The sequence below is a fragment of the Bombus affinis genome, chromosome 16 (assembly GCF_024516045.1).
Source record: "Bombus affinis isolate iyBomAffi1 chromosome 16, iyBomAffi1.2, whole genome shotgun sequence".
In the NCBI taxonomy this organism is placed as follows: domain Eukaryota; kingdom Metazoa; phylum Arthropoda; class Insecta; order Hymenoptera; family Apidae; genus Bombus; species Bombus affinis.
The window spans coordinates 4,617,085-4,632,161 of NC_066359.1; the positions used below are offsets into that span (position 1 = coordinate 4,617,085).

Genomic DNA, 15,077 nt, shown 5'->3' on the forward strand with positions numbered 1-15,077 from the left:
TAATCTTTATTTATTTACGTGTTCTAAATGATGCAAGCAGTTCAAAGTACTCGCTTTGAAAAACAATAGTGCGTCGATTATAGTTCAACAACTTGTACGCAAATAATATGAGCGTTTCCCCGATATGCATTAATTGGACGCTGAAAGCTGAAGCGGAGGCTGCTTATCAAGACACCAGAGCTGTGCCAACAAAGGCCTTAATAGACAGAGTGTAGGTCGCTTGGAAGAAACTACTCGAATTTAGCTTCATTCTGTTGTCGCACATGCAGCGGAGAACATCATTTTCCTCAAATATTGGTCTATGACTGAGTTATCGCTGCCAGTCGTCTCAGCACGTGTTGCTTCCTATCTGTTTCTTTATCAGCCTGTCAAAACAACAGGTAACAGATAAAAACGTCTTTCATCTTGAATAAAATTGATAAAACAATTAGTCGAACGTTAAATCACAGAAATTTATATGAAAATCTATATTATTTATATTTATTATAATTGTTAATCGAGCAGCTTCCTCGAAGAAAGGATTCATAAGACAAAATGGTGAATGGATTAAGTCCTGTTGGAAATTTTAGTTCCAGTTTCACCATTTCGCTTCTCAGTCATGTCTCTGGAGTTTGATGATGAACTGAACTACAAACTACTCACCAGAGACAAAGTAGAGGGTGCTTTGGCTATACAGGCTCAGACCATGAAACAGGAAAATCTGGCAATAGGTTTGGGGATGTTCGAAGAAGATGGAGCTCCAGAAGAGATGTTGTTAGTCTTCAAGGAAGTCATCAAAGATGGTACAACGTTGATAGCTGTTGACAAGAAGACGAATGAATTAGCAGCCGTGGCGTTCAACAAGCTTCACGCAAGTTTTCATTCATTTCCATAGTAGCTAGCCAGTTTTTCCTCTAACTTTCCCTAAGTGATTTTCACCGAACGTTTTCTATCACTTTGAAGGCTAGACCCAAAGAAGGAGTAAAGGATGAGCTAGAGGTGTTCATAGAGGAGAACCTGAGGCACCAGACGTGCAGGCAGCTTATCAAGCTTCTCGATGACGTAAGTGTCTCTTGATGATTGGCTAAATTGCCTCGTTTAGATCAAGTGTCATCTTCAATTTGTTCGGTAATTGCTTTGCTACCATCACAGGCTTTATTTAGAGACTCGGAAGATCTAGACGTATTTTTGAACTCGATTAAGACGTTTCTTGTGCCTGCAACAATACTAGTTTATCTTCGGAGCTGAAGCTATGAATTTCAGACCACGCGCTAGTTCGCTTCTTCGCACCAATCAATGAGATCAATAATGAATTGAAGCAAATTCGTGAACTTGGCCTGTCTTGGAATTCATTACTTCAATTAGAGTGTCATCAATAGCAACCAAAGCGTTATTAGAACAGTCTTTTCTTAAATTTTCATAAACAAACCAACTAAAAGATTAATTGTGCTGCTTCTTGGTCCAAGAACAGACTCAGTGCAGCGTAGATATTTTTGAGAGGAACAATGCAAATGGGGCGTTGGAGCTGTTTTATCTTGGCACCAATCCACGTTACCAAGGCCGAGGGATCGGTCGCCAAATGGTAGAAAAGTGTATCGAGTTCGGTCGAGGACTGTTGAACGGTACAATGAAGAGAACATCGATCGACGGTGACGTTCTGGAGCAGCACGTGCTCCCAGAGATAATTTTCGGTGTATTTGCATCCAACTACAGCCAACGAATCGCAGACAAATTGGGTTTCGAGGTTCTACATGAGTTTCGATACGAAGATTACAGCTTTGCTGGCAGAAAAATGTCCGAGAGGATAGGAGACGTTCATAGAACGGCCAGGTTGCAGGTTTTGAAACTTTAAAAAGAACTAAGACGCGCGAGAGATAGGTTCTGTAGTGAGTTCTTTGATGTTATGCTGTTGTGAAAGTTAAGAGTTTATGAAGACTGTAACATTTGAAATGGTTAATAAATGGTACTAGTATGTACCATTTAATGAAATATTTTTGTTAATCAAGAAATATTATCAGTATTTTTTGTTTGTAGAACCTTTCGAGATATGAATATAACATTCCAAGAAAAATAAAGGAAGAAAGAATCCAAATGGTAGTTCAGTTTGTCTTGCTGTGCCATGGGTCTTATCAGACACATTCTATTGTCAGATATTAAGTAACAATTAAATAATTAAAACTCTTTGATAGAATAATGTTCGAATTTACATTCAGATTCGTTCTCAATCTCAAACTAAAATTCAAATTCAAATTTCAATTCGAATTTAGTAATTGAATAAATATCGATACTAATTTTAGCTAGTCATTTTTAAAAGACGCATTTCACCATCTAGTGAGAGGATTTCAGAGGAAAAAAGAAAGCAGTGATGGGCAGAATCAGTACGAGGGCACTCGAGATGAATATCAAGCCCGACAGTGAAGAGATTCTACGTTATCCCACGAGTGTCTCGTGGCTGCTACATAATTAACTTCGTTAGTCGGTACCTGCTTTTCAGTAACTTAATTGATCTTGTTATTCAAACGAGTGAACGACGAGTGGTCGAGTGACGAGAAGATGAGCTTTATACGACGACCTTTTTTTTTACCTTTTTTATATAAGTATATATATGTATGTATTAACACATTTACAATCCGGTACATAATTGTTAAATATAGTGAATATATTGAGCGTAATTATGAATCCAAACATCGACCACGGGAATACGCTTATTTTCCTTTCTTTTTTATCAAATTGCTTTCTTACAAAATCCCCTCTTTTCAATACTACATACGTACTGTTATGGGAGATGATTTCGAGGAGAAATGCAATGCGTTACATGAAAAAATTGTAACAGAATTTCTCAAATAAAATATTTTACAAATATACTTCAGAATTTCGATCCAAAATTATTAAGGGCAGTTCTCCTCATTCTCGTAATATCTTTTTTATATTAATTTCGTCGCATCCCATCGCCGAAATTTTCGATTCCACTTATTTAAAAATTTCAACTTCGCGTCCGCCAAAAAATTCTACAACTTAATTACACACAATTAATGAAATATTTTTCATACTTTGATAAATCTAAGTTTATTATGTTCCAATACCAACGAACATCAAAGCTTTTTCTAGGAAAAATCCTAATAAAGAAAATCACAGAAGTAAACGATTGAAAAATTGTCCAAGTGCGGAATTAATTTGGCGGACCGGAAGTCGAGGATTCTACTGTATACGAGCTACGGTTGGAAATGTCATAGTTAACGTTATATTCACGGGGAAGACACCCAGTATAAATATATATGTATATGTATATATATTATGTGTGTATATATACGGCACTGCTGATCGCTGGTAAATAGTATTTTTTTTGTTAAGTTTCGTAAAGCGTCTATCTGAAAGAGATGCGAAATACGCGTTTATCGTTTCGCATTGCTTAGCATGTCGCGCGCTAATTTACCATTGTAATCAGTATTCGAACGCACTACGGTCCTTTTATAAAAATATTCAACCACAAGCAACCAGATAAATGTAACAATATTTCTCCATTCAAGTTTGCATCAGATGCAATCTGCTTTTTTTTATTTTTGTGCAACAGAAATTTGTATCTCTTTCGATTGTTATCTAGTTAGTTATTTTGTTTGTTTTGTTTAACACATTCGCTGTTATCAAAAATACTTCATCAGAAGTGTGTTTACTTGAAATAATTCAATTCTAAAAGATATATTAAACAATAAACACGTTCATACTTTCTTCAACTTCTTAGATCATTTGATGGAAGATACGAAATATAATACTATGATTCAATATTGCACACTACAACAACTAATGACTTAATAACTAATTGAGGTATAAACCGAGCGAATATATTATTAATAACAATGTAAAAATATTGAAAAAGAAATTGATTCTGCATCGACGCACCGTATGCATCAATAGCAGCGAATGTGTCTACGATAGGTCAACCCTCCCAGGTCGTGAGCGTTCGATAAAAAAATAAATCACTATCAGAAAGCCAGCGATTAGATATCCTGTACGCAGAATATAGTTTCATTCTTTTTAACATTTGGCGATAACAACCAGCGCAATTGAACAGCGTCTTATGCATCAGATAATTAGGGAAAAGCCCTGGAAGGGTTGACTAGTTGATTCACAATGAGAAGACTCATCGCGATTGAGCCACATGAGAAAATGATTCGCTAAAAAATAAATTATTAAAAATCAACAGTTTGCTATTTTTTTTCTTCTTTACTTCCTTTTTTTTAAATTTTCTTCTTATTTCTTTTTTATTCTTTAATAGACTTTGTAACCTTCTCTAAGCGTAACTTCTCCGATTCACCAAGTTTCCCTTCTGTCGAATTTATTTCCCTTGTTGAACCAGAGCAACTTATTAACTCGTTAATTGCGCTTTCTTTAAAAAAGTTTAGAATCATTTTCTTTGTATGCAATTGCGTCTGTAATTCAATTTACGTCTCGTCGATTAAGAAAGCTACAAATTGAAATCGGCTTCCCTCTTGCGTCTTCCGTTAATTGTATAACATGATTTACTTCTTAATATATATATATACGTATATATACGATTAAATGTTGCGACTATAGAATAATAATATAGTAGTAGTACGTTCGTTATTGTTTTTCTTCCGTTTTCGTCTTTTATTATTGTAGCAGCTATAGCAGAATTGCAGAAAGAATAGACCTTAATAGGTCTAGCCAAAATTCATCTTCAGTTACCATAAAATAACTCCAAGTTCCTTTAACAAGTAAATATTATACGTAAAATGTAAAGTGAAGATTATATTACTGAAAATTCACTGATAAACTTCTCCAATTTCTAAAACTAGCATCATTGGATCAGAGATAATGACAATAGTTGGATTATAATCTATAATCCAATGGTACCAATTGAAATCTAATCACGCTATTCAATGTTTTATTCTCATTCAGTTACAGCAATATGAGAATATTAATATGATACTAATAGAATAAATAAAATAGAAATAATGATAATAATAATAATAATAGAAATAATAATCAGAGACCATCTCAAAGCCTGTTCTTCTTGCAATCTTGATATAATTACACTTGGAACGCTTATTATCAGTGTAAAAAAGTCGTGGACGTATATAGCTTCTGCGATAGAATATGATTGACATATTTCCAACAACGAATATTCCTCTTTCTCTTACATTTCTACCATCTCAACATCTGCCAACAACAAACTACACTTAATTCACGGTACTTGTCTATGTGTGTCACGCTATTCTCAGTACGGCTCTAATAAATACTTATTAGCTATCGTTTACACGAGTCGTTACAGTCGCTACAGGCTAAAACTCCGTATCTCATATTTTGGCACGAATTTTACAATTTTCCTTTCAGCCACTTTCAATCACATCCTCATTTCTTTTTGATTTCATGTGGACAGCAGTTTTTGATCAGCTTTTGGGACTGCGTGTCAGTCCAAGGAGAAGGAGGAGCGGGATTGACAGTCATGGAGAAACGATTCACCCTAATTCGTCTAAGATAAAATGCAGTGCTTACATACTAAGTACTAAATACGTAGAAAAAGAAGGCTCTTCTACAAAAGTTGAGCTAACACAGCTATCATAAGCAGACTGTGGATACCTATACATTTATGGAAAAAGACACAAAAATTTTCTGGATGTATATTATATAAAATATTCAAAGTAAAGTACTTCTTATAGTATTTCGTAGATAAAATCTACATTTTGGTTTCATTACTTTACATTCATAAGAATGTGAATGTGTATTGATATCCACAATCTAACCATAAAACTTTGTTAATTAAGTATATGCATTTATCAGTTCAAAGCATTTCTAAAATAATTGTCTTTTAAAATTATGTTTGTCCTACTTGTCTCCATGGTCACTGTATACTTGATGAAAATAATAGGCTTAAAATTCTAAATGACATCTTAAATTTCATTTAATCTAAGATAATTCATCTACTTATTTGATGTTTTAGAAACACTCTGTACACAGAATACTAATAGAATAATACTGAAAGCGTAGAATTATTTTCGCATAAATAGTTGCGACAAATAATTAAAATGGTCAAGAATATCGACAGGATTATCCACGTGAATGAATTTTGTAAAAATATAAAAAAGGATCGCACAATTTGCGCTGAAGAGATCGGAAATTCTGTTAAGTAGAAACATGTCTCATGTAAGTTTCTATGACTAGTTCGAATTTGTTCGTGCGCCATATTTGTTCATGTAAAATCGTGCTTTCACGCGTACGCACACACTCGCGTTTATACTCTACTTCTAAGACTGAAAAATCTGACGTTTAACATTCCTCTTCTCTTATCTTTGGCAAATATACTTATCTAAATATTCGCGTGTGCACGAAGTGGAAATGGAGGATCACAGAATCGCGATAAACTAGTAATTGCTTTGCCATCAGACAGTAAAAGCTCTATACTTCAAATATAACATCCCAAAAAATTTTATAAAATCAAAGTTTGTAAGTTTTTTTTATCTAAAAAGGTGTACCTGTGAAGATTCAACCATGTCATTTTGTCTTCTTTCATATTTGTTAAAAAAATGGCTATAATCCCAATATGGCGACTTGGGAACATATTAGAAGCCAAATTGGCATGTTTCTGTTTACATTTACAGAGTTATAGAGAGTTAATATTATAGAGAGATTGAACCGCTCTATTTTCTTCGATATTTCAACAGAGACATTAGATTCTCAATTTCTGTTGCTAGATTCATTAAACATAGCAATGAATAACAGAGAAACCTAACCTCTAAGCAGGTCCTTTTCAATAATATGCAACTTTCAATCCAGTACACGCTATTATACTTTGAGTTTATAAAATATTTTCTTATTTTTGTTTCTTTCTCTGACACACTCATTCACATATACACACGCATGCATACCTCCTATTCACATATATTCTCAACACGTATAATTCGAACGTTCTTTGTTTCGAAAATATTAAATATTCTCATTATCAAAATAAAATATAAATCGGCAATAACGTTGTGTGACTAGACGGATGTTCTCGCTGGCAAATTACATAGGAAACATTGATCGCTTCTCTCCTTCCTCCTCCTCTTTCTCTTTCGCTTTTTTTCTTTACTTCGCGTATACGAGATAATCGATATTATTGCTTTCCCCGGGTCCATGCCACTTCCTTTATCACAACTGTGCACAGAAAGCTTTCCTCCAGCTTAAGAGAGGTCACTCCATCGATCAGGGGCGGTAAAGCCAGTTTTCTATATTTGTTTCTGTAGTATTCATAAATGTAGTGATACTGATAGAAAACAAAACTTAAGATTAATCCTTTCACAGGATTAATTAATTAGATAAAAAAAGAGAAACTTTTTCAAACATAGTGCAAAGAAAGAATCGGTTCCGAACTGACGTAGAACTGGCCTAACTGTTCTAAGTCCGTATGACCCTATTTCGTCTCAAATTACTTGTTGTGTCACAAAAAGTTGTAAGGTTTAATCATTGATTAATTTTACGACTTCACCGTGTCGTTTTCAACTACTATAATATATTTGGCAGCTTGCTTAACTGGGCCTTGAGCTACAACAGTTAAAAAGTTAATTAAGTCACTACCCCCAGTCGATTGCAGAGCTCTCACGTGTTCTTGCACATGCTACTCCCAAAGCATTATCTTTTTCCTTCTTACCCCTATATCTTTAATTTCTATAAAATATTGACGTTCGATTTCTTCTTTTTTTTTTTATACGTTTAAACAAAAATTTGTAGAATGATTATTATGGATTTTTTATGCTGTAGAGTTAAATACGAAGACTCCAGTTGGTTTCCTGAAAGATGTTCATCTTTGAGAAGATTCGCACTGTACGTCAGGTGGTTGCATCGTCAAGTAGCAGGGCTGAGTGTCACGAAAATGCGATCTGACAAGAAGACCTAAGCCCAGAAGGACCACCGGAAGACCCAGCAGAGCGCAGATTAACTCTCCCGTCACTCCGGGAGACCATGTGATGAAACCTGTTTAAATTCTTCGTTTGAGAAATCTTATTGATTCTAGAAGAAACAGGACTTCTAAAGTAAATTGAATTTTGTAAAGTAAGAGATTTTAGTGTGTCTCGAAAGCGTAATCAAGATCCGAGTCTGATTTATGAGTCACATATATAATCATTTCAAATGAGACAATTCCTACAGCTTGTTATAATTTTCTAGTTATTATTTAGGTTTCTAATTTTTCCCAAGTATTTCAATCCTTATGAGCAAAGATATACATGGTTAATTAATTAAAGGCTTTTTACTCACGGCCGTGTACATCCATTTTATAGATGCTCCACCAGATTACAGACAATGGAAGGGACACAGTGGCGGTAGCAACAGTGAAGACAGCACTCTCACTTATAGACAAGAAGTTTAGTACAGAAATTGAGAAGATGATATACGCTATTAAGAAGATCCAGCCACGAGTAGAGATATTTGAGCAGTTGTCACTGTTTTTGAAGTGACACGTGAGTCCATGCTCCACCACGCGGTATAGCTCCGCTGGAGATAATCCCTGGAACAGAAAAAGTACAACTCCATTTACTGGAATGAAATCTTAACTAGTAGTTGACTAAATCGATCAAATGAATAAATCTTGTTTATTGAATCCCAGTTATCTGAACATGAATTTCTATTGCGAATGAAAAATTATAGATAATGGGGGGGAATTAAATTCCTATGTATTATTAGATTCTTTTAGATAAAGTGATTGAATTTTTAATAAAACTTTCAACGTTATGTCTACTGAGTAAATAGAATCCCACCATAATTTTAAATGTAAATTGATTTAATTAACTTACTCTGCCTATTCCTGGCAACGTGTCGATCCAGGACATCGATAAAATGGCGAAGAACGCGATTAAGTGAATGTAGAAGAGAGTTTCGAGGATTGGAGGTTTTGGAATATGTTTTGGTTTTATGGTAGGGTCAGGATCTGTCACGTGGAGCAGTCTGCCTCCCTCTTCTTCAGAACCTCTTCGACGGATGTCTCGTGACGATACCAATCTTGATACTGTATAGAGGAAAGAGTTTTGTTGGCTCGCCATTATTTGACACATATTTTGTTGCTGAAACATAAAGAACATTTTCTTTTTTTTATACAATTGCCTATTTTTATGACAGAATAAAATAATTTATAAAACTAATACGGAATCTGTATTCTTCATAGAATACACTTTATCATAGGATATTAAATTTTCTTGATAAAACTTCTATTTTTATGTGACGGTATATGTATATTTATTTTTTAATGATTGTTCTTAAATCCTAGTCATTATATGCACGGGATGAAATGTCGTCCACAATATTCTTCTCGATTTATTTTTAAGCTCTCACCTCAGTGGTATAATGGGCCTCGAGCAAAGTGAAGAACATAGCGAAAGCGGCTAGTGCACCGACATAAACGAACGTCCAAATGGCCTTCACGCCCCAAGATCCTCTCATAGTTGTGGTGTGACCCGAAACTTCCTGTCCTCTACATCGAAATTGATCACAGAGGCCATAATCAACGCTTATGAAGAGACCCACAATTATCGTAGTGCTTGAGAAGATCCTCTGCAAGCTCATCACTATAACAATTGATTATTTTTCATTTTCTTTTTATAAGAATGACAAAATGTAGAATCTTACTTTTGCGACAAAAGAAGAAATAGTAGACCAGGGAAAAGACAAGAGTGATGCCTTTTATGGGATCTTGTAGATGACAGAGGACCCTGTCCCGGTCCAAGCAAAGCGTGATCACTATGCCAGAGAGAGCATAGATGAGGCTGATTTTGAGCAAAGCACAACGAGGGATCTTGATTCGCATGCTGTTTGGAATCAGGGCGGGTGGTGGAGATACTCTTCCCGCGATGAAGCATATTATGCCCAGGATGAAGGCAGAGCAGAAGGCAGTGAAGAGAAGTCCTAAAATTGGTACAAAGAGGTTTTATTTTAATTTTTTATTTATTCCTTCACGTAGAATCACTATCTTCCCACTTATAACGTACATAATAGGAAAATTCTCTGTAGGATCGTAATAGAATCCCATAGCAAACAATCCTAATCGATACTACAAACTTCTTATATCAATATCATATCAATTGTGTAAACACGTATACATAGAACGTACGGTTTGAAAAAGACGAATGGAAGGCTAAAAGCAGAATAAAATCGCCTACGCGAAGGAACTAGAATTAGCATTATCCATTCGTTTCCGGGATACCTGTGTAAGCGTTGGACACGTAGCTGACGCTCTCGAGATAAAGGGGATAGGTGATAATCAGAAAGGTAATGGACACGACAACGGTCAGAAGGGTTGCGACGAAGCTGAATTTTTGCCAGGCCACCCTGTCCGTATCGAACAGCTTATCAGTGACCTGATAAGCGACATATGGCGAGTCGTCGGTGTCGGTGTACTCCTCGATCTCGACGTCGCTTCCTGTGCACCGCAGCTCCTCCTGTTCTTCGTCGTCGACCACCGTCGAAACGCAACTCGCCAGGCCCGCCAGTTTTGCAGTTTATTTTGTTCACCTCTCTGAAAAATATTGTCAAGACGTGTTATTATTAATCATCAATTAAATGCAATGGAGATAAAACAGTTTATTGATAATTTTCTCTCGCAACGCAAGGCTATGTTATTTAACTAATTCTTCATTTACTGCTTATTTTTTGTTACGTGTTTTATAATATATGATACATAATATACATATTATATAACATATATTACAATAATCTAACCCATATTATAGCAATTGAGGATTGACGCAACTGAGAAATGAAAGAACGAAGCGAAAAACTTAGTGCTAAGTTTTAAACACATGAATTTAAAGCGAAAACATAGTACTGTATTTTGTGTACGTGGACTTTAGTCAATTAGAATTGAACAAAAAAGCAGTACATCTGAACGCAACACGAAATTACAAACAAGCGTAATACTAAGTACGTGCATGACCTGTAAACTATTCCTGGAAGAAAAAACACAATACAATATTTACAATTCATCCAATGTACACTAAGATCGATCGTCATTTGCAAGGGTGAGCTTTTTTTCGCAGCAACGTAACTCACGCAAAACGATTCAGTTGAGTTCAGGTCGATTTGTTTTTTATCCCCAACATTTTTCCTTTTCGTCCTTGCAATGGTGCACAATTAACGAGCACGTTGCATGCACGCGCCGTTCCTCTACATACGCTTTTCACCGTGCAGAGATTAGATAACCGGTCTTTCCGTTATCGGCTCACCGGAATCGGAGAATTTCGTGCCCGGTTCTCCTGTATGGAAATCTGTGTGCGAATGCAAACAGAGAATGGTTGGGTGGCTAGTTGGGAAGTGACGAGCATAGTAACATTAATTCCCTTTTTTATAATGCTTTAACTTTTTATTTAAAGTAGAATTTGATTAAAACAGAAGGTTTTTATAGGTATATCTTAACCTACAATTACATTGAAACGATGCATTAAAAAACTGAATAAGTCGAAAATAGTGGCAAGATTATAAGAAATATAGTCGTGGCTGAGATGACGAGTTAACTCGTGTTGCTGCCGATGGCCACTGATATAGTGTTACGTCTTTCTACGATCTATGACTGATTGTTGTCGACGTAATATTACGTCTTCCTGTAAATTACAGCTGGTTACCACTGACGTAATATTACGCCTTTTTATAAAATACATCTGGTTACCACTGACGTAATATTACGCTTTTTTTTATAAACTACATCTTATTACCATCGACGTAATATTACGTCTTTTTTAAAAATTACATCTGGTTACCACTGACGTAATATTACGTTTCTTTATAGACCATAGCTGCTTACTATTCAGGTAATATTACGTCTTTGTATAAACTACAGCCTACAGATTACTAGTGACGTAATATTACGTTCTTTCACAATCACAAAAAGGACGACTAAAAATACAATATCGACTATCTTTGAATATCTTCTGTTTGTACTGTCATGTAAATGATGCACATATATTATATCTTTTATTTGACGAAATATTAATTGTGGAACAGATACGAGAGAAAAATTGGAAATCAAATTTAATCAAACTTCGAAACAAGTATTAAATTACGAAGCTTTAATTTTCAGCAGGCAGGCTGAATTTAATAAATGCAGTAAATATATTTTAGGAACGAAATGCATCTTTCCTTCTATTAAGGTATCTATACGTTCACCGTCTTTCTTGCCAGTTTTGGAGAAGTGTTGATGAAACTTTTAGAATTAATGAAAGCCCTCCGTAAAGAGAAGTTATTTAATTCAGAAAATATTTAACTGTGTGTATGTATGAAAACGTTCAAGTGACCGAATTTAATTAAGCTGATATAACTAAATTAATTAGATCGAAAGAGTTTCTCCGGTTGAACATAAATGAAGTGTCCATTCCAATTTATAAAACGTCGTCATTTATGTGCAAGTTCTATCATATCTGTGTAAGAAGTTTTGTTGCTTCCTTCTTGTAAAAGCTCTGACATTTTTAAAGCGCATGAATTTCATTAGAAAATGTGTTGTAGCCCGCGTAATAATTTTTGTCACGAGTAAATGAAAAACTCAGTGAGAAAGAAATGTAAAAAAATGAGAGTACATTTTTTCTAAAAAGAAGAAAAGAATTAGAGCGCAGGCTACATAAGACATACATACTTATCTAGGGAATTTTCTTACAGATACCATAAAACTTTGTGAATACGTGCTCTACATACTAAATGTAGTCATTTTTTAAACTGCTTTAGTAATGTTTAATTCAACATCTGCTAACGCTTAAGGTAATTTTTAATTCTATGTAGGTATATATATTTGATCTTCGGTAACTGTATTATAATAATCTTTCGTCGACTGTGTGTTTTAATACTTGAACAAGCGTATAGATTATTTCTCAAATGAGTGAAAGTTCCCCAAATTGAAAATTTTACCGATATCACGTTTCATGCGATCAAAAAATTCCCCACGACGGTACAGTACCGCTACATAGATTATTTCTATCTATTTTCTAAGTGAACGAACTTTTCCCAAATTGAAAATTTCATCAGTACCATTTTTCATACGATCAAACATTTCCCTATATCGATACAAATCCGACATGGATACTGCAAAGCAGGAAACCAATTAATATGTATTGTGTCGCGACATGTCAGATTTTTCCCCTAGGATCGCGCAGTCGATAAAGCGTAAAATTCTGTCGGAAGCAGATTCCTTTCACTGTTCGATCGGCAGATGTCACAAAGCAAATTCCATTCCGCAACGATGGAGTTAACGGTTCGCTATTTGCGGGCTCGAAATAATATCGATCTCCGCGATAACGGGCCAATTTGTACAGGTTATCTAACTTGATGCAATAGATAGAAAAAAATATATATATATATAAAATCGGAAAATCGACAGAGAACAGATTAATTTCGTCCTGAGAAGCTTTTTGGTACAATCGCAAAATAAAGCAAATATCTAAGTAATCTCATTTAACCGAGACACCTTGCATATGAATAAACACGGTTTCATACTCTCACTCTCTTTTTATTCCCAATTTTTCGGCACAATCAACCGAGAGGTTTTTCAACGGCGATCGCTTTTCACAAGAGATCGATTAACTTTTACCTATAATGTTCTTAAACGTATACACGCGAGGCCTACGTGCATTCGCTGGCCCGATTTCAAATAAGCTCACTTGCGAGATTTTACCCTAGACTAATCCGTGTTGCTCACTGCGTTTTCTAGGGGAAAACCTACTACTATTCTTTCTTTGTAGATCGTATGATAAGGCGTTGGATCTATTCTGAAGATGGTACAAAAGGTCTGGGTAAAGAATTCTTCGACTCATAACCTTTTTTCTTTAGCACGTTAGACTTTTTATTTTGACACAGCACAATCGACGTTCTTCGTGAGTTAATGAGAATACGTTCGAATGATTTCGATGAACTCGCGAACAAATACCTTGACTTATAAGACTTTCTTACCCGGTCGGTAATAGTCGATCGCGACGCGAATCGAATGGAGAACTTCAATAGGTTCCTTCGGTAAGAATACGGCTTTGTTGGCTTATCGGTAGCTTATCTAGATATCCCTTTCTCTTTTGATCTCTTCATCTCTTTATTTGCGCGAATAGCTCGACGTTGAAGCATTTATAGCTTTATAACCATCTATGATCAACGGTGTCGTCATATAGCGAATGAAAGCTAGTAAGGACTCGCAAGGTCGCTGAATCTTAATAGGAATATGAACAACTACTTCCTGTAGTATTTACTACTTTGGAATGTGTATTACTATATGGAATATGTATTTTGCAATATTATGCGCAATTATTATAATTCAACTTTTTTGCCACTATGTGATAATGTATTTGCTACTATGTGATAAAACCAGAAACGTAGTACTGCGTGACAGGAGTTCAAATTGGGTCCAAACAGGTGATATTATGTTCTACGTGTGTTCCATGAAATTCTCGATTAGAGATATTGTACAAAATGTTCGTAATTCGAATTTGTAATCAAAAAGCTAATATTACATGATAAGCATTCAAGTTGTGACCAAGCACGTAGTATTACGTTCCAGTTATTATGTACGTTTAGAGTTTTAATTGGATTGTTTCTCTCTTATGAAAAAATATGTAGAATACGGTTAACCGTCATGCAAAACAGAATGGTATTTGGTGGGAAAAAGGCGGCGTTTAAGGGCGGAACAAAAGAATCTAATTACTAGCAACTTCACTCGTCACAAGTGGCTCGAGACAGAATCGTAACTCCGGTCTCTAAAAACAATAGGATAAAGTGTGACGCAAAGCGACCAGATTGAGCTTTCTTTGGGAGTTTAACCTATGTTATTTTTTAATTTTTCACTACCTCGATAATCTAACGAAACGCGACACAGCGGAAAGAAAATAATTGAATAAATTCTACCTGAGCCATCTTGAAGACCTTTTTTTGTAAAAAAGAAACTTTGAACCGAGAAGAATTAGCATTTAATGTCGCTAATGCAATTCGCATCAAACAATTTAATTTTAGATTTTAATAAATTCTGGAAACAATACTGTTTAATAATATTCTATCAAAATGTTTTACTAACAAAAGCGAAGTTAAAACGTTCAATGTCTTCCAGATAATTTATTCATTTTTTAATGAAACATTTTTGATAATTTCATTTA

The 15,077-nt window shown here is 35.1% G+C and overlaps 2 protein-coding genes across 4 annotated transcripts; one reads left to right on the forward strand and one right to left on the reverse strand.

Annotated features, from left to right (window-relative positions):
- The first annotated feature begins 87 nt into the window (after window positions 1-87).
- Window positions 88-2,843, forward strand: LOC126925795 (uncharacterized). 3 transcript variants are annotated; one of them, XR_007714104.1, is made up of 5 exons: window positions 88-380; window positions 570-850; window positions 943-1,041; window positions 1,451-1,948; window positions 2,014-2,843. XR_007714104.1 is itself a non-coding variant. In XM_050741780.1 (4 exons), the coding sequence occupies exons 1-4, from the start codon at window positions 302-304 to the stop codon at window positions 1,829-1,831; spliced, it is 840 nt and encodes a 279-aa protein (XP_050597737.1). In that variant the 5' UTR covers window positions 88-301; the 3' UTR covers window positions 1,832-1,968. The 3 variants fall into 3 exon arrangements, 1 of the variants encoding a protein (XP_050597737.1); XR_007714105.1 differs by having other exon boundaries at window positions 1,451-1,931; XM_050741780.1 differs by lacking the exon at window positions 2,014-2,843 and having other exon boundaries at window positions 1,451-1,968.
- Window positions 2,844-4,208: 1,365 nt separating this feature from the next.
- LOC126925938 (uncharacterized) lies at window positions 4,209-10,687 on the reverse strand. The gene is made up of 7 exons (XM_050741950.1): window positions 10,684-10,687; window positions 10,169-10,465; window positions 9,595-9,870; window positions 9,301-9,533; window positions 8,766-9,032; window positions 8,230-8,479; window positions 4,209-7,947 (listed from the first exon to the last, which is right to left on the reverse strand). The coding sequence occupies exons 1-7, from the start codon at window positions 10,685-10,687 to the stop codon at window positions 7,775-7,777; spliced, it is 1,500 nt and encodes a 499-aa protein (XP_050597907.1). The 3' UTR covers window positions 4,209-7,774.
- Window positions 10,688-15,077: the final 4,390 nt, after the last annotated feature.

Coding starts and splice junctions, on each gene's coding strand:
- LOC126925938 (XM_050741950.1), bottom strand. Junction 9,033..9,300: donor AGGCCCATTATACCACTGAG/GTGAGAGCTTAA, acceptor TTTATGTTTCAG/CAACAAAATATGTGTCAAAT. Junction 7,948..8,229: donor TAAAATGGATGTACACGGCC/GTGAGTAAAAAG, acceptor GAATTTAAACAG/GTTTCATCACATGGTCTCCC.
- LOC126925795 (XM_050741780.1), top strand. CDS start 302: ATGACTGAGTTATCGCTGCCAGTCGTCTCAGCACGTGTTGCTTCCTAT. Junction 381..569: donor TCAGCCTGTCAAAACAACAG/GTAACAGATAAA, acceptor TGGAAATTTTAG/TTCCAGTTTCACCATTTCGC. Junction 851..942: donor TGGCGTTCAACAAGCTTCAC/GCAAGTTTTCAT, acceptor ATCACTTTGAAG/GCTAGACCCAAAGAAGGAGT.